At 50.1% G+C, this 22,193-nt stretch overlaps 1 protein-coding gene across 1 annotated transcript; it reads right to left on the reverse strand.

Moving 5' to 3' along the window:
- Positions 1-18,079: 18,079 nt before the first annotated feature.
- Positions 18,080-21,359, reverse strand: LOC149912293 (rho GTPase-activating protein 32-like). The gene is made up of 5 exons (XM_090130983.1): positions 21,040-21,359; positions 20,781-20,858; positions 20,386-20,467; positions 19,763-19,906; positions 18,080-18,099 (listed from the first exon to the last, which is right to left on the reverse strand). Exons 2-5 carry the CDS (start codon positions 20,829-20,831, stop codon positions 18,080-18,082), a joined length of 297 nt encoding a protein of 98 aa, XP_089987109.1. The 5' UTR covers positions 20,832-20,858; positions 21,040-21,359.
- Positions 21,360-22,193: the final 834 nt, after the last annotated feature.

Below are 22,193 nucleotides of genomic sequence, written 5' to 3' on the forward strand. Positions count from 1 at the left end.
CATGGGCAGGGAAACACATCTGGTTTTCATTTTCTCTTTCTCTTTGAGTGCCAGATAAACAGGGGAGAGTGTGCCCTCACCTTGCAACTCTCCTGCCCTCTGCTGCTGAGAGGGAGAAATGTCCCAGCTCCTGGAAGGACATTAGGATAAAGGTATGTAATGAAAATAAGTCCAGGCTGGCAGTCCTTGTGGGCATCAGCTGCTGGCATCTGCATTGCTGCTGACATGAGCATGGCACAGCAGGTAAAAGATTGCTTTTCCTGGTGTGACACAGGAGCTCTTGACTTGAAAGCTAGAGGGATGCAATAGACAGAGCTGCAACCTCTGCCAGTTATGGCAAAGGTGAGTGGGATGTTGTTTCAATTAGTGCTGATGTCAGGAAGGACTGTAAGGATGGAAAGGCTGGTGTTTGCCATGGGCAGGGAAACACATCTGGTTTTCATTTTCTCTTTCTCTTTGAGTGCCAGATAAACAGGGGAGAGTGTGCCCTCACCTTGCAACTCTCCTGCCCTCTGTAGCTGAGAGGGAGAAATGTCCCAGCTCCTGGAAGGACATCAGGACAAAGGTATGTAATGAAAATAAGTCCATGCTGGCAGTCCTTGTGGGCATCAGCTGCTGGCATCTGCATTGCTGCTGACATGAGCATGGCAAAGGAGGTAAAAGATTGCTTTTCCTTGTGTGACACAGGAGCTCTTGACTTGAAAGCTAGAGGGATGCAATAGATAGAGCTGCAACCTCTGCCAGACATGGCAAAGGTGAGTGGGATGTTGTTTCAATTAGTGCTGATGTCAGGAAGGACTGTAAGGATGGAAAGGCTGGTGTTTGCCATGGGCAGAAAAACACATCTGGTTTTCATTTTCTCTTTCTCTTTGAGTGCCAGATAAACAGGGGAGAGTGTGCCCTCACCTTGCAACTCTCCTGCCCTCTGCTGCTGAGAGGGAGAAATGTCCCAGCTTCTGGAAGGACATCAGGACAAAGATATGTTATAAAAATAAGTCCAGGCTGGCAGTCCTTGTGGGCATCACCTGCTGGCATCTGCATTGCTGCTGACATGAGCATGGCACAGCAGGTAACAGATTGCTTTTCCTGGTGTGACACAGGAGCTCTTGACTTGAAAGCTAGAGGGATGCAATAGACAGAGCTGCAACCTCTGCCAGACATGGCAAAGGTGAGTGGGATGTTGTTTCAATTAGTGCTGATGTCAGGAAGGACTGTAAGGATGGAAAGGCTGGTGTTTGCCATGGGCAGGGAAACACATCTGGTTTTCATTTTCTCTTTCTCTTTGAGTGCCAGATAAACAGGGGAGAGTGTGCCCTCACCTTGCAACTCTCCTGCCCTCTGCTGCTGAGAGGGAGAAATGTCCCAGCTCCTGGAAGGACATCAGGACAAAGGTATGTAATGAAAATAAGTCCATGCTGGCAGTCCTTGTGGGCATCAGCTGCTGGCATCTGCACTGCTGCTGCCATGAGCATGGCAAAGCAGGTAAAAGATTGCTTTTCCTTGAGTGACGCAGGAGCTCTTGACTTGAAAGCTAGAGGGATGCAATAGACAGAGCTGCAACCTCTGCCAGACATGTCAAATGTGAGTGGGATGTTGTTTCCATTGCTGCTGATGTCAGGAAGGACTGTAAGGATGGAAAGGCTGGTGTTTGCCATGGGCAGGGAAACACATCTGGTTTTCATTTTCTCTTTCTCTTTGAGTGCCAGATAAACAGGGGAGAGTGTGCCCTCACCTTGCAACTCTCCTGCCCTCTGCTGCTGAGAGGGAGAAATGTCCCAGCTTCTGGAAGGACATCAGGACAAAGGTATGTAATGAAAATAAGTCCAGGCTGGCAGTCCTTGTGGGCATCAGCTGCTGGCATCTGCATTGGTGTTGCCATGAGCATGGCCAAGCAGGTAACAGATTGCTTTTCCTTGTGTGACACAGGAGCTCTTGACTTGACAGCTAGAGGGATGCAATAGATAGAGCTGCAACCTCTGCCAGACATGGCAAAGGTGAGTGGGATGTTGTTTCAATTAGTGCTGATGTCAGGAAGGACTGTAAGGATGGAAAGGCTGGTGTTTGCCATGGGCAGGGAAACACATCTGGTTTTCATTTTCTCTTTCTCTTTGAGTGCCAGATAAACAGGGGAGAGTGTGCCCTCACCTTGCAACTCTCCTGCCCTCTGTAGCTGAGAGGGAGAAATGTCCCAGCTCCTGGAAGGACATCAGGACAAAGGTATGTAATGAAAATAAGTCTATGCTGGCAGTCCTTGTGGGCATCAGCTGCTGGCATCTGCATTGCTGCTGACATGAGCATGGCAAAGGAGGTAAAAGATTGCTTTTCCTTGTGTGACACAGGAGCTCTTGACTTGACAGAAGGAGGGATGCAATAGATAGAGCTGCAACCTCTGCCAGACATGGCAAAGGTGAGTGGGATGTTGTTTCAATTAGTGCTGATGTCAGGAAGGACTGTAAGGATGGAAAGGCTGGTGTTTGCCATGGGCAGAAAAACACATCTGGTTTTCATTTTCTCTTTCTCTTTGAGTGCCAGATAAACAGGGGAGAGTGTGCCCTCACCTTGCAACTCTCCTGCCCTCTGCTGCTGAGAGGGAGAAATGTCCCAGCTTCTGGAAGGACATCAGGACAAAGATATGTTATAAAAATAAGTCCAGGCTGGCAGTCCTTGTGGGCATCACCTGCTGGCATCTGCATTGCTGCTGACATGAGCATGGCACAGCAGGTAACAGATTGCTTTTCCTTGTGTGACACAGGAGCTCTTGACTTGAAAGCTAGAGGGATGCAATAGACAGAGCTGCAACCTCTGCCAGACATGGAAAAGGTGAGTGGGATGCTTTTTCAGTTGCTGCTGATGTGAGGAGGACTGTAAGGATGGAAAGGCTGGTGTTTGCCATGGGCAGGGAAACACATCTGGTTTTCATTTTCTCTTTCTCTTTGAGTGCCAGATAAACAGGGGAGAGTGTGCCCTCACCTTGCAACTCTCCTGCCCTCTGCTGCTGAGAGGGAGAAATGTCCCAGCTCCTGGAAGGACATCAGGACAAAGGTATGTAATGAAAATAAGTCCATGCTGGCAGTCCTTGTGGGCATCAGCTGCTGGCATCTGCACTGCTGCTGCCATGAGCATGGCAAAGCAGGTAAAAGATTGCTTTTCCTTGAGTGACGCAGGAGCTCTTGACTTGAAAGCTAGAGGGATGCAATAGACAGAGCTGCAACCTCTGCCAGACATGTCAAATGTGAGTGGGATGTTGTTTCCATTGCTGCTGATGTCAGGAAGGACTGTAAGGATGGAAAGGCTGGTGTTTGCCATGGGCAGGGAAACACATCTGGTTTTCATTTTCTCTTTCTCTTTGAGTGCCAGATAAACAGGGGAGAGTGTGCCCTCACCTTGCAACTCTCCTGCCCTCTGCTGCTGAGAGGGAGAAATGTCCCAGCTTCTAGAAGGACATCAGGACAAAGGTATGTAATGAAAATAAGTCCAGGCTGGCAGTCGTTGTGGGCATCAGCTGCTGGCATCTGCATTGCTGCTGACATGAGCATGGCACAGCAGGTAACAGATTGCTTTTCCTGGTGTGACACAGGAGCTCTTGACTTGAAAGCTAGAGGGATGCAATAGACAGAGCTGCAACCTCTGCCAGACATGGCAAAGGTGAGTGGGATGTTGTTTCAATTAGTGCTGATGTCAGGAAGGACTGTAAGGATGGAAAGGCTGGTGTTTGCCATGGGGAGGGAAACACATCTGGTTTTCATTTTCTCTTTCACTTTGAGTGCCAGATAAACAGGGGAGAGTGTGCCCTCACCTTGCAACTCCCCTGCCCTCTTCTGCTGAGATGGTGAAATGTCCCAGCTTCTAGAAGGACATCAGGACAAAGATATGTAATGAAAATAAGTCCAGGCTGGCAGTCGTTGTGGGCATCAGCTGCTGGCATCTGCATTGCTGCTGACATGAGCATGGCACAGCAGGTAACAGATTGCTTTTCCTGGTGTGACACAGGAGCTCTTGACTTGAAAGCTAGAGGGATGCAATTGAAAGAGCTGCAACCTCTGCCAGACATGGCAAAGGTGAGTGGGATGTTGTTTCAATTAGTGCTGATGTCAGGAAGGACTGTAAGGATGGAAAGGCTGGTGTTTGCCATGGGCAGGGAAACACATCTGGTTTTCATTTTCTCTTTCTCTTTGAGTGCCAGATAAACAGGGGAGAGTGTGCCCTCACCTTGCAACTCTCCTGCCCTCTGCTGCTGAGAGGGAGAAATGTCCCAGCTCCTGGAAGGACATCAGGACAAAGGTATGTAATGAAAATAAGTCTATGCTGGCAGTCCTTGTGGGCATCAGCTGCTGGCATCTGCACTGCTGCTGCCATGAGCATGGCAAAGCAGGTAAAAGATTGCTTTTCCTGGTGTGACACAGGAGCTCTTGACTTGAAAGCTAGAGGGATGCAATAGACAGAGCTGCAACCTCTGCCAGACATGTCAAATGTGAGTGGGATGTTGTTTCCATTGCTGCTGATGTCAGGAAGGACTGTAAGGATGGAAAGGCTGGTGTTTGCCATGGGCAGGGAAACACATCTGGTTTTCATTTTCTCTTTCTCTTTGAGTGCCAGATAAACAGGGGAGAGTGTGCCCTCACCTTGCAACTCTCCTGCCCTCTGCTGCTGAGAGGGAGAAATGTCCCAGCTTCTGGAAGGACATCAGGACAAAGGTATGTAATGAAAATAAGTCCAGGCTCTCTGTCCTTGTGGGCATCAGCTGCTGGCATCTGCATTGCTGCTGACATGAGCATGGCACAGCAGGTAACAGATTGCTTTTCCTAGTGTGACACAGGAGCTCTTGACTTGACAGCTAGAGGGATGCAATAGACAGAGCTGCAACCTCTGCCAGACATGGCAAAGGTGAGTGGGATGTTGTTTCAATTAGTGCTGATGTCAGGAAGGACTGTAAGGATGGAAAGGCTGGTGTTTGCCATGGGCAGGGAAACACATCTGGTTTTCATTTTCTCTTTCTCTTTGAGTGCCAGATAAACAGGGGAGAGTGTGCCCTCACCTTGCAACTCTCCTGCCCTCTGCTGCTGAGAGGGAGAAATGTCCCAGCTTCTAGAAGGACATCAGGACAAAGGTATGTAATGAAAATAAGTCCAGGCTGGCAGTCCTTGTGGGCATCAGCTGCTGGCATCTGCATTGCTGCTGACATGAGCATGGCACAGCAGGTAACAGATTGCTTTTCCTGGTGTGACACAGGAGCTCTTGACTTGAAAGCTAGAGGGATGCAATAGACAGAGCTGCAACCTCTGCCAGACATGGCAAAGGTGAGTGGGATGTTGTTTCAATTAGTGCTGATGTCAGGAAGGACTGTAAGGATGGAAAGGCTGGTGTTTGCCATGGGGAGGGAAACACATCTGGTTTTCATTTTCTCTTTCACTTTGAGTGCCAGATAAACAGGGGAGAGTGTGCCCTCACCTAGTAACTCCCCTGCCCTCTTCTGCTGAGATGGTGAAATGTCCCAGCTTCTAGAAGGACATCAGGACAAAGATATGTAATGAAAATAAGTCCAGGCTGGCAGTCGTTGTGGGCATCAGCTGCTGGCATCTGCATTGCTGCTGACATGAGCATGGCACAGCAGGTAACAGATTGCTTTTCCTGGTGTGACACAGGAGCTCTTGACTTGAAAGCTAGAGGGATGCAATTGAAAGAGCTGCAACCTCTGCCAGACATGTCAAATGTGAGTGGGTTGTTGTTTCCATTGCTGCTGATGTCAGGAAGGACTGTAAGGATGGAAAGGCTGGTGTTTGCCATGGGCAGGGAAACACATCTGGTTTTCATTTTCTCTTTCTCTTTGAGTGCCAGATAAACAGGGGAGAGTGTGCCCTCACCTTGCAACTCTCCTGCCCTCTGCTGCTGAGAGGGAGAAATGTCCCAGCTTCTGGAAGGACATCAGGACAAAGGTATGTAATGAAAATAAGTCCAGGCTGGCAGTCCTTGTGGGCATCACCTGCTGGCGTCTGCATTGCTGCTGACATGAGCATGGCACAGCAGGTAACAGATTGCTTTTCCTGGTGTGACACAGGAGCTCTTGACTTGAAAGCTAGAGGGATGCAATAGACAGAGCTGCAACCTCTGCCAGTTATTGCAAAGGTGAGTGGGATGTTGTTTCAATTAGTGCTGATGTCAGGAAGGACTGTAAGGATGGAAAGGCTGGTGTTTGCCATGGGCAGGGAAACACATCTGGTTTTCATTTTCTCTTTCTCTTTGAGTGCCAGATAAACAGGGGAGAGTGTGCCCTCACCTTGCAACTCTCCTGCCCTCTGCTGCTGAGAGGGAGAAATGTCCCAGCTCCTGGAAGGACATCAGGACAAAGGTATGTAATGAAAATAAGTCTATGCTGGCAGTCCTTGTGGGCATCAGCTGCGGGCATCTGCACTGCTGCTGCCATGAGCATGGCAAAGCAGGTAAAAGATTGCTTTTCCTTGAGTGACGCAGGAGCTCTTGACTTGAAAGCTAGAGGGATGCAATAGACAGAGCTGCAACCTCTGCCAGACATGTCAAATGTGAGTGGGATGTTGTTTCCATTGCTGCTGATGTCAGGAAGGACTGTAAGGATGGAAAGGCTGGTGTTTGCCATGGGCAGGGAAACACATCTGGTTTTCATTTTCTCTTTCTCTTTGAGTGCCAGATAAACAGGGGAGAGTGTGCCCTCACCTTGCAACTCTCCTGCCCTCTGCTGCTGAGAGGGAGAAATGTCCCAGCTTCTGGAAGGACATCAGGACAAAGGTATGTAATGAAAATAAGTCCAGGCTCTCTGTCCTTGTGGGCATCAGCTGCTGGCATCTGCATTGCTGCTGACATGAGCATGGCACAGCAGGTAACAGATTGCTTTTCCTGGTGTGACACAGGAGCTCTTGACTTGAAAGCTAGAGGGATGCAATAGACAGAGCTGCAACCTCTGCCAGACATGGCAAAGGTGAGTGGGATGTTGTTTCAATTAGTGCTGATGTCAGGAAGGACTGTAAGGATGGAAAGGCTGGTGTTTGCCATGGGGAGGGAAACACATCTGGTTTTCATTTTCTCTTTCACTTTGAGTGCCAGATAAACAGGGGAGAGTGTGCCCTCACCTAGTAACTCCCCTGCCCTCTTCTGCTGAGATGGTGAAATGTCCCAGCTTCTAGAAGGACATCAGGACAAAGATATGTAATGAAAATAAGTCCAGGCTGGCAGTCGTTGTGGGCATCAGCTGCTGGCATCTGCATTGCTGCTGACATGAGCATGGCACAGCAGGTAACAGATTGCTTTTCCTGGTGTGACACAGGAGCTCTTGACTTGAAAGCTAGAGGGATGCAATTGAAAGAGCTGCAACCTCTGCCAGACATGTCAAATGTGAGTGGGATGTTGTTTCCATTGCTGCTGATGTCAGGAAGGACTGTAAGGATGGAAAGGCTGGTGTTTGCCATGGGCAGGGAAACACATCTGGTTTTCATTTTCTCTTTCTCTTTGAGTGCCAGATAAACAGGGGAGAGTGTGCCCTCACCTTGCAACTCTCCTGCCCTCTGCTGCTGAGAGGGAGAAATGTCCCAGCTTCTGGAAGGACATCAGGACAAAGGTATGTAATGAAAATAAGTCCAGGCTGGCAGTCCTTGTGGGCATCACCTGCTGGCGTCTGCATTGCTGCTGACATGAGCATGGCACAGCAGGTAACAGATTGCTTTTCCTGGTGTGACACAGGAGCTCTTGACTTGAAAGCTAGAGGGATGCAATAGACAGAGCTGCAACCTCTGCCAGTTATTGCAAAGGTGAGTGGGATGTTGTTTCAATTAGTGCTGATGTCAGGAAGGACTGTAAGGATGGAAAGGCTGGTGTTTGCCATGGGCAGGGAAACACATCTGGTTTTCATTTTCTCTTTCTCTTTGAGTGCCAGATAAACAGGGGAGAGTGTGCCCTCACCTTGCAACTCTCCTGCCCTCTGCTGCTGAGAGGGAGAAATGTCCCAGCTCCTGGAAGGACATCAGGACAAAGGTATGTAATGAAAATAAGTCTATGCTGGCAGTCCTTGTGGGCATCAGCTGCGGGCATCTGCACTGCTGCTGCCATGAGCATGGCAAAGCAGGTAAAAGATTGCTTTTCCTTGAGTGACGCAGGAGCTCTTGACTTGAAAGCTAGAGGGATGCAATAGACAGAGCTGCAACCTCTGCCAGACATGTCAAATGTGAGTGGGATGTTGTTTCCATTGCTGCTGATGTCAGGAAGGACTGTAAGGATGGAAAGGCTGGTGTTTGCCATGGGCAGGGAAACACATCTGGTTTTCATTTTCTCTTTCTCTTTGAGTGCCAGATAAACAGGGGAGAGTGTGCCCTCACCTTGCAACTCTCCTGCCCTCTGCTGCTGAGAGGGAGAAATGTCCCAGCTTCTGGAAGGACATCAGGACAAAGGTATGTAATGAAAATAAGTCCAGGCTCTCTGTCCTTGTGGGCATCAGCTGCTGGCATCTGCATTGCTGCTGACATGAGCATGGCACAGCAGGTAACAGATTGCTTTTCCTAGTGTGACACAGGAGCTCTTGACTTGACAGCTAGAGGGATGCAATAGACAGAGCTGCAACCTCTGCCAGACATGGCAAAGGTGAGTGGGATGTTGTTTCAATTAGTGCTGATGTCAGGAAGGACTGTAAGGATGGAAAGGCTGGTGTTTGCCATGGGCAGGGAAACACATCTGGTTTTCATTTTCTCTTTCTCTTTGAGTGCCAGATAAACAGGGGAGAGTGTGCCCTCACCTTGCAACTCTCCTGCCCTCTGCTGCTGAGAGGGAGAAATGTCCCAGCTTCTAGAAGGACATCAGGACAAAGGTATGTAATGAAAATAAGTCCAGGCTGGCAGTCCTTGTGGGCATCACCTGCTGGCGTCTGCATTGCTGCTGCCATGAGCATGGCACAGCAGGTAACAGATTGCTTTTCCTGGTGTGACACAGGAGCTCTTGACTTGAAAGCTAGAGGGATGCAATAGACAGAGCTGCAACCTCTGCCAGACATGGCAAAGGTGAGTGGGATGTTGTTTCAATTAGTGCTGATGTCAGGAAGGACTGTAAGGATGGAAAGGCTGGTGTTTGCCATGGGGAGGGAAACACATCTGGTTTTCATTTTCTCTTTCACTTTGAGTGCCAGATAAACAGGGGAGAGTGTGCCCTCACCTAGTAACTCCCCTGCCCTCTTCTGCTGAGATGGTGAAATGTCCCAGCTTCTAGAAGGACATCAGGACAAAGATATGTAATGAAAATAAGTCCAGGCTGGCAGTCGTTGTGGGCATCAGCTGCTGGCATCTGCATTGCTGCTGACATGAGCATGGCACAGCAGGTAACAGATTGCTTTTCCTGGTGTGACACAGGAGCTCTTGACTTGAAAGCTAGAGGGATGCAATTGAAAGAGCTGCAACCTCTGCCAGACATGTCAAATGTGAGTGGGATGTTGTTTCCATTGCTGCTGATGTCAGGAAGGACTGTAAGGATGGAAAGGCTGGTGTTTGCCATGGGCAGGGAAACACATCTGGTTTTCATTTTCTCTTTCTCTTTGAGTGCCAGATAAACAGGGGAGAGTGTGCCCTCACCTTGCAACTCTCCTGCCCTCTGCTGCTGAGAGGGAGAAATGTCCCAGCTTCTGGAAGGACATCAGGACAAAGGTATGTAATGAAAATAAGTCCAGGCTGGCAGTCCTTGTGGGCATCACCTGCTGGCGTCTGCATTGCTGCTGACATGAGCATGGCACAGCAGGTAACAGATTGCTTTTCCTGGTGTGACACAGGAGCTCTTGACTTGAAAGCTAGAGGGATGCAATAGACAGAGCTGCAACCTCTGCCAGACATGGCAAAGGTGAGTGGGATGTTGTTTCAATTAGTGCTGATGTCAGGAAGGACTGTAAGGATGGAAAGGCTGGTGTTTGCCATGGGCAGGGAAACACATCTGGTTTTCATTTTCTCTTTCTCTTTGAGTGCCAGATAAACAGGGGAGAGTGTGCCCTCACCTTGCAACTCTCCTGCCCTCTGCTGCAGAGAGGGAGAAATGTCCCAGCTTCTAGAAGCACATCAGGACAAAGATATGTAATGAAAATAAGTCCAGGCTGGCAGTCCTTGTGGGCATCAGCTGCTGGCATCTGCATTGCTGCTGACATGAGCATGGCACAGCAGGTAACAGATTGCTTTTCCTGGTGTGACACAGGAGCTCTTGACTTGAAAGCTAGAGGGATGCAATAGACAGAGCTGCAACCTCTGCCAGACATGGCAAAGGTGAGTGGGATGTTGTTTCAATTAGTGCTGATGTCAGGAAGGACTGTAAGGATGGAAAGGCTGGTGTTTGCCATGGGCAGAAAAACACATCTGGTTTTCATTTTCTCTTTCTCTTTGAGTGCCAGATAAACAGGGGAGAGTGTGCCCTCACCTTGTAACTCCCCTGCCGTCTTCTGCTGAGAGGGAGAAATGTCCCAGCTTCTGGAAGGACATCAGGACAAAGGTATGTAATGAAAATAAGTCCAGGCTGGCTGTCCTTGTGGGCATCAGCTGCTGGCATCTGCATTGCTGCTGACATGAGCATGGCACAGCAGGTAACAGATTGCTTTTCCTGGTTTGACACAGGAGCTCTTGACTTGAAAGCTAGAGGGATGCAATAGACAGAGCTGCAACCTCTGCCAGACATGACAAAGGTGAGTGGGATGTTGCTTCAATTAGTGCTGATGTCAGGAAGGACTGTAAGGATGGAAAGGCTGGTGTTTGCCATGGGCAGGGAAACACATCTGGTTTTCATTTTCTCTTTCTCTTTGAGTGCCAGATAAACAGGGGAGAGTGTGCCCTCACCTTGCAACTCTCCTGCCCTCTGCTGCTGAGAGGGAGAAATGTCCCAGCTCCTGGAAGGACATCAGGACAAAGGTATGTAATGAAAATAAGTCCAGGCTGGCTGTCCTTGTGGGCATCAGCTGCTGGCATCTGCATTGCTTCTGCAAGGAGCATGGCAAAGCAGGTAAAAGATTGCTTTTCCTTGTGTGACACAGGAGCTCTTGACTTGAAAGCTAGAGGGATGCAATAGAAAGAGCTGCAACCTCTGCCAGACATGGCAAAGGTGAGTGGGATGTTGTTTCAATTAGTACTGATGTCAGGAAGGACTGTAAGGATGGAAAGGCTGGTGTTTGCCATGGGCAGGGAAACACATCTGGTTTTCATTTTCTCTTTCTCTTTGAGTGCCAGATAAACAGGGGAGAGTGTGCCCTCACCTTGCAACTCTCCTGCCCTCTGCTGCTGAGAGGGAGAAATGTCCCAGCTCCTGGAAGGACATCAGGACAAAGGTATGTAATGAAAATAAGTCCAGGCTGGCTGTCCTTGTGGGCATCAGCTGCTGGCATCTGCATTGCTGCTGACATGAGCATGGCACAGCAGGTATCAGATTGCTTTTCCTTGTGTGACACAGGAGCTCTTGACTTGACAGCTAGAGGGATGCAATAGACAGAGCTGCAACCTCTGCCAGACATGGCAAAGGTGAGTGGGATGTTGTTTCCATTGCTGCTGATGTCAGGAAGGACTGTAAGGATGGAAAGGCTGGTGTTTGCCATGGGCAGGGAAACACATCTGGTTTTCATTTTCTCTTTCTCTTTGAGTGCCAGATAAACAGGGGAGAGTGTGCCCTCACCTTGTAACTCCCCTGCCTTCTTCTGCTGAGATGGTGAAATGTCCCAGCTTCTAGAAGCACATCAGGACAAAGATATGTAATGGAAATAAGTCCAGGCTGGCTGTCCTTGTGGGCATCAGCTGCTGGCATCTGCATTGCTGCTGACATGAGCATGGCAAAGGAGGTAAAAGATTGCTTTTCCTTGTGTGACACAGGAGCTCTTGACTTGACAGCTAGAGGGATGCAATAGACAGAGCTGCAACCTCTGCCAGACATGGCAAAGGTGAGTGGGATGCTTTTTCAGTTGCTGCTGATGTGAGGAGGACTGTAAGGATGGAAAGGCTGGTGTTTGCCATGGGCAGGGAAACACATCTGGTTTTCATTTTCTCTTTCTCTTTGAGTGCCAGATAAACAGGGGAGAGTGTGCCCTCACCTTGCAACTCTCCTGCCCTCTGCTGCTGAGAGGGAGAAATGTCCCAGCTTCTGGAAGGACATCAGAACAAAGATATGTTATAAAAATAAGTCCAGGCTGGCAGTCCTTGTGGGCATCAGCTGCTGGCATCTGCATTTCTGCTGACATGAGCATGGCACAGCAGGTAAGGGATTGCTTTTCCTTGTGGGACAGCTGTTAAGCCATTCTGATTCACCCTTTTCATCCACAGCATACAGATTTTTCCCACACTGCTGTTTCTGTCCAGCTATGTTCATATGTGCAATGGTACAGAGGTTGGTGGCCCTGCCTGTGGCAGGGAGTTGGAGATTCCTGATCCTTGAGGTCCCTTCCAACCCGGGCCATTCTGTGTGTGTGTGTGTGACTGGCTAAACACCAATTGTTGCTAGCTCAGCAGGTATACTGCTAATTATTGAACGTCTGACAGCTGCTTATCAACACTTGGCCACTATTTCTGGACACCTGCTCATCCCTGAATAGAGAGAAGTTTGGAAGGAGGACAGAAGGGAGTCTCTTGATGCCTGCCTGTTGCATCCCAACCTGCCCACAGAGTGAGTCAGTTCGGCCTTGTGTGGAGGCCCTGGCTTCTTTGGAGTCTGGTTTTCTTTTGCTGAGCTTCTCCTATCCAAACAGAATGGCCTTACAACATGCTTTCTGGTCCTTAATACTATACCCATGCAATTTGTAACTATTACAGTTCTGTAAGTGAGAATTGATCACATGATTGAACAACTGTATTTCTAAAACATGTTATGAAATAGCTTCTTTTTACTAATACTAATAAAGTCTTTCTACTTTTTCAAACTGTTTCTAAGGGCAAATTACAAAACACATGGTGCTGTACTGCTTCAGAGCAATCCCACATTTGATAGCCAGTGCAGAAACAACATTCCATCCTACAGCATTAGCTAGTTCAGAGGTACCAGACGTGTATCTGGATGTGGCTGTTGTGCACAACTGGGGCTGAGGGATCAGAAGTGACAGCTCCACTCTTGGAGACCACAGAACTAAAATGGAAAGATAAAATAGTTGCAGGGCAATTGTTCTCTGTGCCTGAAGCAGGGACCGATTTATGGGGGAGAGATTTAACAGTTAAATGAGGATTACAGCTGCAAGTCTGTTAAACAGATATCAGGTGTCAATGAATGTGTTAACAGCTGGTGATGAGAAGAAATGAATCCAAAGGTGTGGGCAGGGGAAGGAAATCGGGGTGGACTCACAATTTTCCCTTACAAAGAACTGCCCAAGGAGGGAGTGGAGCTGTGAAACAGCAACAATATCCCATAGCCTTAGAAGGGAGAGTGGGTCTAAAAGCTGTAACACAGACAGTGGTTAAGGATGTCTTCTGGAACCTTGTCTGTGGCCTTATAACACCCCAGTCCAGTCGGCACGGAAGGCAGACGGCACGTATCGGCTGGTGCAAGATGTAAGGAAATGACTGAACCCGTTCTCAAAAGACAGCCTGTGGTTCCTAACCCCTATACCCTAATGAGTCAGATCCCACACGGACAGCAGTGGTTTGGTGTGAGAGACCTCACAGATGCTTTCCGGACAGCCTCTGGACTCAGAAATGGCTGCGTTTGTATGAGGACACATTGTAATCCTATCGTGATTCGTGATGATACTGTAGATACTGGAACTCGTGCTAATCCTTGTCTTTGCAGCATGTGAAGCAAGCAGCTGGTGCTGCTGTCATGCAGAAAGCTCCCTTCCAACCACTCAGCAAGCATTTGGATGAGACAGCTTCCTGCTGGGGAGCCCTCCGACATCACTGCTGCCTCCTCCAGAACCATACCTGCAGATGCTTCAGAGCTCTTCAGCATGGACTTCCTTCCTCCCATCAGCAGCTGCTCCTGCACTGACCTTCATTCACACTGGGATACCATCTGCTTCCAGCAGGAGCTGACCTGCGAGACACAGAAAGGAAACGTGGGATGAGCACCAATGCAGAAGCACAAGGCTGTGTCACTGCCATTTCCCAGCCATTGCAGGCTAGGGGCAAATAAAGTAAAATACTTTGAAAATATCTCACACTGATTGCATATTTTACTGTTCTTTTACACAAAACAGAAGGGGAGGGCAGCAGATGCATGCAGCTGCATCAACACCCAGGCTGCTAAAGGAATGGAAAGACAGAAACATCAAATATCAATGCCTTATTCTAATGCAAGGAGGGAAGCTTTTTTCAATGTTACTTTTTATCACTTAAAATAAGCAGTTGGCACTCTTAAAGGAAAATCCTAGGCCCCAAGTTCTGACAGTGTGGCAATCTGGCACGGACTCAGCTGTGACTGATCCAAACAGTCTGTTCCAGATTTTAACATCCCTTCTATGCATTCACAAGTTTTCTCTCTTGACTTCCCCTTACAGCCGTTAGATGCCAGCAAAACATCCCACAAACACTCCTTACCTCTGTGCACACAGGCACCCATCCAACCAGAGCCATCAGTCATTCCCAGCCATGCGCTCTTCCTCCAATCATGGTCAGCATCACACGGCCGTCACGCAGCTCACTTGACTCAGTTTTTCTCTTCTTTCTGGAGGTGTCCTTGCTTCTCAGCCTTACCTTCTCGTGATGTTTATCTCGCTCTGCAGCTCCTGCTCTGAATAGGCTTTCTTGTATTCCCGCATGACAGGCACAAAATGCAGCCACAGCCCCTGCCACCAAGGTCAGCTCTTCAGCACACATTACCTGAGGAGCACTTGGCAACTCCTGCAACCTGAGCAGTGCCAGGAAGACTGTTTCACTTCTGCTTCTCCTGGCTCAGAAATTAATTTTCCTACCTAGAAAATGGGAAAAGAAAAGAAAAAAAGAAAGAAAGAAAGAAAAACAATCCTGACATAAGCAGACACAAGTGTTACTATGCAATTCTGGAAGGCAAGGGATTTACCCTCTATGATGAGAAGTTGACTGCAAAGAACTAAGAATAGCCATGAGCAGGTTGTGAACTTGTGGGTAAAATTAGGAAGTGCAGCAGTGCAGGGCTTCTGGAGGTGAGGGTCTGCTACAGCCGCCTGGAAAGAGAGCCTGTTGGTGGGAGCTGCTTACTGCAGCCAGCAGAAGCATCGCACTCACTGACTCTCATCCTGATGGGGGATTCCAGTCAGTCTGGGAAATCAGCATGGCTGGCTGCAAGCAATCTGACAGACTCCTGGAGTGCAGTGAGAATCACTCTGTGGTGCAGGCATTGGGCACAGCAAGCAGAAGGGAAGCATTGCTGGACATGGTGCACACCAGGGGTTACGACAGGAGGCGGTCAGGGCTGCAGTGACCATGCCCTCCTTGAGTTGGTGATCTCAAGGAATGCGGGCCTGGCAGGAAGCAAAGGCAGGAGCCTGAACTTCAGGAGAGCCAGCTGCAGGCTGTTCCAGGAATCCTTGGACGAGATCCTCTGGACAACTGTTTGTAGGGGCAAAGGGATGGAAAAGAGCTGGTCACTTTCTCAGAAAAAAACTTGCTCAGAGCTGAAGAGCTCTCCATCCCTGCCTCATGAAATCAACCGAGGAGGCAGGAAACCTGTTTACTTTTTCTTGGGAGGGTGGGAAAGAGCTTTGGGTTAGGGGCACATCCTGTGCCAGAGCATCCCGATGGCACGCGTGGGATCAGCAGTTCTGTCAGAGAAGCGGGTGAGGTTGCAGGAGAGGAAGGGGAGGAGGTGCCAGCACGGCTCTGCACGATGCTCTGCCACACTGGGCAGCTTGATCATGGCTCAGCAGTGGGATCCGACGAGGAGAAGGGGAGAAGGAAATCAAGGCTGGGAGGGAGCCATCAGACACAGTCGGTGAGTGTCTGTGAAGTCTTGCAGACCCAGAGATTCCCAGGTTGTTTCTGCTTTCGTAGCATCTTTGTGCTGCAGGGTGAGCAAAAGGTTCTGCTGCTTGATTCTTCTGCAGGAGCCGCCTAAAAGGGAAATGGCCACTGAGCTGCAGACCAAGCAGTACTGCCTGACGTTGGCCAGGGGGAGCTTCTCCTGCCGCAGTGTGCTGATGACAGGTCTGGAGATGATCTGCACGGCCAGCTCGTAGGTGGGAGCCAGGAAAGGACATGATGGGAGGAGAGAGGTGTTAAGGAGCGGCCAAGGCATGGAAATGCATCAGAAAGCCCTGAAAAGCGTCACAAAGCCACAGCCAGGAAGCTTGGGAGTATCATGAGCAGCATCCAGGATGCGAGAGATTATTTGCTACCATGCCAAATGGTAGCAGAGCTCCCCCTGCAGACATCCCAAAGCCAGACAAAACAGGAACAAACCCGGAGCTGTGCTGCACGCACCCCACGGCCACAGCATTGCAAGCTGGGGTGCCTTGCTGTGTGCTGCATTCATCCCAGTCCGTGTGAATGAAGACTCTGGAGGCAGTCAAGGCGTTGATTGAGCACGAGTGTGCTTTTATTATTGTATAAAAGACAGGATGGTGGGAGAGGTCCACGGTGAAGATGGGACTCATCCTGTCTTGTCATGGAGAGAGTGGCTCAGAGCTCTCAGTGCTGCTGTCCGGTGCCTGGGACTGGGGGCCTGATTGAAAGTCCTCCTGCAAGAGGCTCTGCTCCTCCTCACTGACACTGACGTGCTCCTGCATGGAGGTGCTGCTGTTGGGGCACTCACACTGCTCTTGGGATGGGCTGCACTGCAGAGACTCCTGGTTACAATCCAGGCTGGTGACTGTGGTGTCTTGCAGGCCCAGGTCAGCAACTTCAGCAGAGCCAGGTGTAATGAGAGCATGGACTTCGATGAGCTCCTTCTCTCCATTAATGTTGTCACATGGAAGGCTGCTGTTGGAACTGCAGCAATTTGTGCTTCCTAAGAGCTCTCCACTGATCGAAGCACAGAGAGCATTGTTGCTACTTGCCCTGGATCTTGTGGGTTGGCAAGGGCTCGATTCACCTAGAAAGGATACACAGGGGTTAGTGTCAAACTTTCACAAGCTGAATTACGACAGTGGTTCTTGATCAGGGGTGAACTGAAGATGCTAGGCAGGGGCTGGAATGCCAGAAGGAGATACAAGTGCACTGCAAGCTTGAATTCGATGTTCCTGAAAAGCAGGGATTTGGAAGCTGCATTTGCACCCTTACCTGCCAGGACTACCACTGCTGTTTCTGAGGGCTGCCTGGCATTGCGCTGCAGTTGGCGTTTGCTCCCAGAGGATGGCTTTCTGAGGCTGAAGCAGCAACACCAACTGCTAGCTGGTGATTCCTCAGTCTTGCTGGGTGGATTTTGTCTGGAGAGAGAAAACAGCCAATGCTGTGAGTCGTGCGTGGTGCAGGGTGAGGGAAGAGCAGCACTGAGCTCTTGGCAGCAGTTGCTTGTTCCTAGCACTGCCTGGTTTCTGCAGGAAAACACAAAAACCCACCCAAACAATGATGCTAGGTGCTGGAAAAGAAAGTCCTCTTTACCTGTCAGATGGAAAGTCAATGACGGTGTGGAATTTGCCCTGCCCAGCTGCAGGGCTTTCTTCCACTTCAATGTCCCGGCTGCTCTCTGTCACAACAGGAGAGCTGCTGTGGCCTCGCCTCTGTGCCTGTGCCTCCTCCAGGCTGAGCAGCTTTGTGGCAGCAGAAGAGACCCCCACAGACTTGGGCCCTGGGAGAGAATTGTGCCCTGTCAGGGAAAACCACAGGTAAGAGCGAGGATCAGAAAGCAGCAGCACAGCCACCACAGTTCTGGGGGAGGTGCTGTACTTTTCTCAGGCTTGCTTATCCGAGCCACTGGAAGAAGAGGAGCCCAAAATAATCATGTGGGCAGAGGTCAGTTTATGGCAAAGGACATGGTTATAACTAGGAGCAGCTTACTGTATCAAAATAGGCAAGGAAAAACCCAAGGAAATGGGGGCAGGGAACTGAGAAAGCTTCGCTGCCACACTTGCATCAAGCTTCTCCTGCGTGCAAACATAATAATGACGGTTTCCTCCTTGTGAAGTTTGGGCTTGGACATTCTCAGCATCCAGCAACAGGATGCCATACCCTAATGGAAGCCCAGAGGTCTGCTGTCCCCTTGATGGTAAAAGAGTATCTCAGAGGTCCTGGAGAAGACCTGCATTTGATCAAGGTGTCAGGTCAAGATCAAGCTAATGGAGGAAGACACTCACCTGCTGCATCTGCAATGTCTGCTCTGGATTTGGAGCCGAAGAGGTCGTCTGTGTGGTTGATGATGAATTCCACCACATCCGACTGCGTCTGCAGCTCCATGCAGGCAGCTCTTCCGCTGGCGCAGGCAGACTCGTTCTGCTGTGATCTGTAGAAAAGGCAGATTTTAGAAGTCATTTCTCCAAGACCGTTTCCCCGAGTCTGAATTGTTGCAGCCAAAAGCTGTCAGCTGAGGCTCTGGAGACTTCCGCAGTGGGCAATCAGTGATGCCACTGCAGAAATTCCCCTGGATGATCAAGGACACGTCAGTCCCATCTCAACAAGACTGCAGAAATTGTCACCTAGACATTGTGCCCGTGGGGTTGGAGAACAGCCCAGGCTCCCGCTCTGCTGTCAGCCACAGATTTTACAGGAGTAGAGCAAATTTGATGGAGAAAAAGGGAGGACTGTTTTTTTTTCCCTGGAGAACAGATGAAGCGTTGTGTTGAAACAGAAGCAGAAGTTTACCTTAAGAGGTTTGGAGCCCACACAATGGCTAGGTTCTTGGCATGCATGTTTGTAATGGTGGAGCTCCCAGCCAGACACGCCAAGTGTCTCATCAGGTACTCCAGTGTCCTGGAAAACAAGAGAGGCAAACGTTCAGCACCAACGAGCATGCCGTGCTGCAATTCAGAAAGACAAAGGCTGGAACCGCATCGTTGCCCTCTGCAATGCAGCAGGGCTGAGCTCAGCAGGCCGAGGGCAGCACTGACCTGTAGTGAGGAGCGGGCAGCTGCTGGATGACGTCCTGCATTCTGAGCAGCCGCTCCTCCTCTGTAGCGGCACCAACAGCATCCTGGAGTAGTGCAGAAAGGGAGCGAGACACCAATCAGGCTAGTACACCACTGCGAGTAAACCTCGTGGGGCTGACAGCAAAAGGGCCTCCGAGCTGGGGCACTGCTGCAGCCATCTGCCAAGAGGCCCAGGAAGAGGGAAATGAAAGACCTTGTGGCCTTGTGCTTACCGAGAACTTGCCGTACAGCTGGTGGGTGAACAGAGGGTTCGGGAGCTCCCTGAAGTACATCTTGCAGAGGGAGCTCACGCTGTGAATGTCCCGGACGGTGAGCTCAGGAATCTGCTCCGACTCAAATTCCTGCCTGGAGAGAGGGACGCAAACCCGGTTGAGCGAGAGGAAGGCAAGCCCAAAGCCACACCAGATGCACTCAGGCTGTGTCAGTCGCAGCACTCTTACCGCAGCCTCTGGATGTTGGACGCGACGCCGGACAGGCGGTATATCCCCTGCACCACGCCGTGCTGCTCAATGAACTCAGCGCAGCTCTGGAGGACCTGGGGGACTGAAGAACACGTGCCAGCCGTCAGTGGAGCTCCTGATTCAATCGTGCTGCAGGCTGTGCTTCACATCCCATCCACTAAGCCCAGCCAGGCTTGGCTGAAGCAAATACAGATGTGCTTGTCTCTTAGGAGCATCCGCCTCACTTGATCCTTCAGCCATCAACTCCCATTACACGTGTCTCCACGGCTATCAGCCTGCCCCCTGCTAGATATGAGCTCCCTTTCATCTTCTTTAGATGCCCAGCAGAGGAAGATCTCAGGAATGGGCAGCTCCTTACCATCACGACCGGAGTGGAGAAGATGCTCTCCCAGGTCACCGCCAAACACCCTTTCCTTCTCCACCTCCCGCTCGGTCGGTTTCTTTGGGCGGGCCTTCACCAAGGAACGAAGGAAGGTGAGGATCTTGCTGCGTTTCTTGGGCACTGCACAACAAAAGGAAGAAACCAGGTCATTTCAGGTCTGGCTCCGTTGGACGAGGCCGAGCACAGCACATTCTACAGAGCACGTCAGAACGGGAAGAACATTACCAACCAGTACATACAAAAAGGGATTTTCCCCATCTCTGGAGGAGCCCAAGGCCAGGTTGGATGGGGCCCTGGGCAGCCTGGTCTAATCTGACATTAAATGTGGGGGCTGGCAGCACAGCCTGATGCAAGGAAGTGGAAGCTTGAGGATCCTTAAGGACCCTACCATCCCAAGCCATTCTATGAAGATTCTATAGTTTCCCCAAGTCCAATCATAAACACAGGAGGATTGGGCCAAATCTCTGCCCCATGGTGTGCATGAAGAATCATCAACCCAGAGGACAATGTGGGATGGATAAAGGAGGTACTAAACATGGAACGCACCCCCAAAAAGACTTCATTTTGCTTCCCCACACCATCAAATGTAACATCCCTACCTGGCTTTGGCACTGAGTTGATGAGTGCCTCAGGAATGTTCTTATTAATGAGTTCCACACACTCCCCTGGGAAAAATCCAACCTGTAACAAGAAGAGAAGCCAACTATTGCATGCAGCACTTCTCAGGTCTGAACTGTTAAACCAAAAGCCACATAACATTTCCCTCGGAACGTGCTTGCCTGACGTTCCATAAGACTATCCAGCAGAAAATGGCCATAGTTCAAAGCATAAAGGTAATAATTTTTCAACATTTGCAGCCAACGGCAAGGTCCCCTGACACCGACACAGGGAAACTGTTTACGTCCATTAGGCATCCTGTGCATGCAGAGCAGCTCTAAGCTAAGATTCCTGCCTTTACTGCAGTTGCACTCTCCAGTCTGAAGCTTGTGCCTACCTGGAAGCCGAGCTTGCCTCTCCACCAGGGGGTCAGCTCCTTTGGTGGCATGTCGATGACACACACAATGTCTCCGACCTGCAAGAGATTGCAACGTCAATCCCAGCTTCAGCACAGCTGGGAGGAAAGCACAGCTCAAATGTCTGCATTCTTCTGCACTGCCAAACATCGCCGAGCATTAAAGCACTTGCACCAGTGCAGCTCTGAAGACATTTGCCATTGTAAAATTGAGCAACAAGGAACGCCTTGAACTGCTTACCTCAAAGGAGAGTTCATCCGCTGCCTGGGCAACGTATCTCTTAATAGCATGGGCAGCAGCAATAGCTGGAACATTCACAGGTGCCACCTCATGGTCTAGCAGGGGCTTCCCCTTGTTCTCAGCCTGAAACAGAGAGCACAGGCCACGGTGAGGAGCTGGGAACCAACAAGGAGGATTTCAAGGTGAGGAGCACATCTGCAGAGAAAGCTGCAGGAAATGCACTCGGTCCTTATCATGGGCACTTCAGAAGGAACTGCAAGTCTAATAACGGCTGTTTCTCTCCCTGGTGTGCAGCAGGCACACGCCAGCAAAGATGCATCTCTCCCCACCCAGACTAATCAGCAATGGCACTGACGCAGACAGGTGGCCTTGTGTATTTTGCCACATCCTTTCCTGCGCTCTTTGTGCAGGAAGGCTGACTGTTTAAGATGCTAGGAGACCGTGAAGAGGGAAACCAAAGCTACGGCTGCAGTTACAAGGTGCAAACAGTGCCATTGCAAGCACCAAGCAGCTCTCTTGAGCAGTCCAACCAACAGCGAGGCCAAACAGAGCAGAGAATGATTGTTGTTTCTGCAGCCATTTCAAGGGAAAAGTCAGTAGAGGACAAACACAACACCCGAGATGGCTCTGGTACTTTTATAAACTTGCCACGCTTGCACTACTGTCTTGCCACAGAGGAGCTCTCTTGGAAAGCAGGAGAGCACATCTGCGGCTCACTCTGCTGGCTGCAGTCAGGGAACAAAGACCAATCAGAGCTTCATACTCTACCTCTGTCCATGCCAGGTCAGGCCCACAGCTGATCTCACTGCACGCCACAGCCATCAGCGTAGGTGTGACAAGCTGGAACTGAAAAGAAACACACTTTTATTTTCTCTGTTCACATCTCTGCTGTGCTCCCTACAGCTGTCGGGCACACTCACACAGCCCAAGCACGCCTGCTGGTGTCCCTGGTGATGCTGTGCAGCTCTGCACAAGCTGGGGCTGGGACTCTTTGCCTAAGGGATTGGTTTCCTGTAGACCAGCTGGTCACAGCACCACAGACAGCATCCTTCTGAGGGCTGAGCTGCAGAGCACGTGGAGAAAACCCACACGTGACCAGCGTCCCATCAAAGCTGGATGAGGCTGTGTTACTAAACACGGGGCGTCACGGGCTG

This window comes from Phasianus colchicus, chromosome Z, assembly GCF_987193195.1.
Source record: "Phasianus colchicus chromosome Z, bPhaCol1.hap1.1, whole genome shotgun sequence".
Taxonomy (NCBI): Eukaryota; Metazoa; Chordata; class Aves; order Galliformes; family Phasianidae; genus Phasianus; species Phasianus colchicus.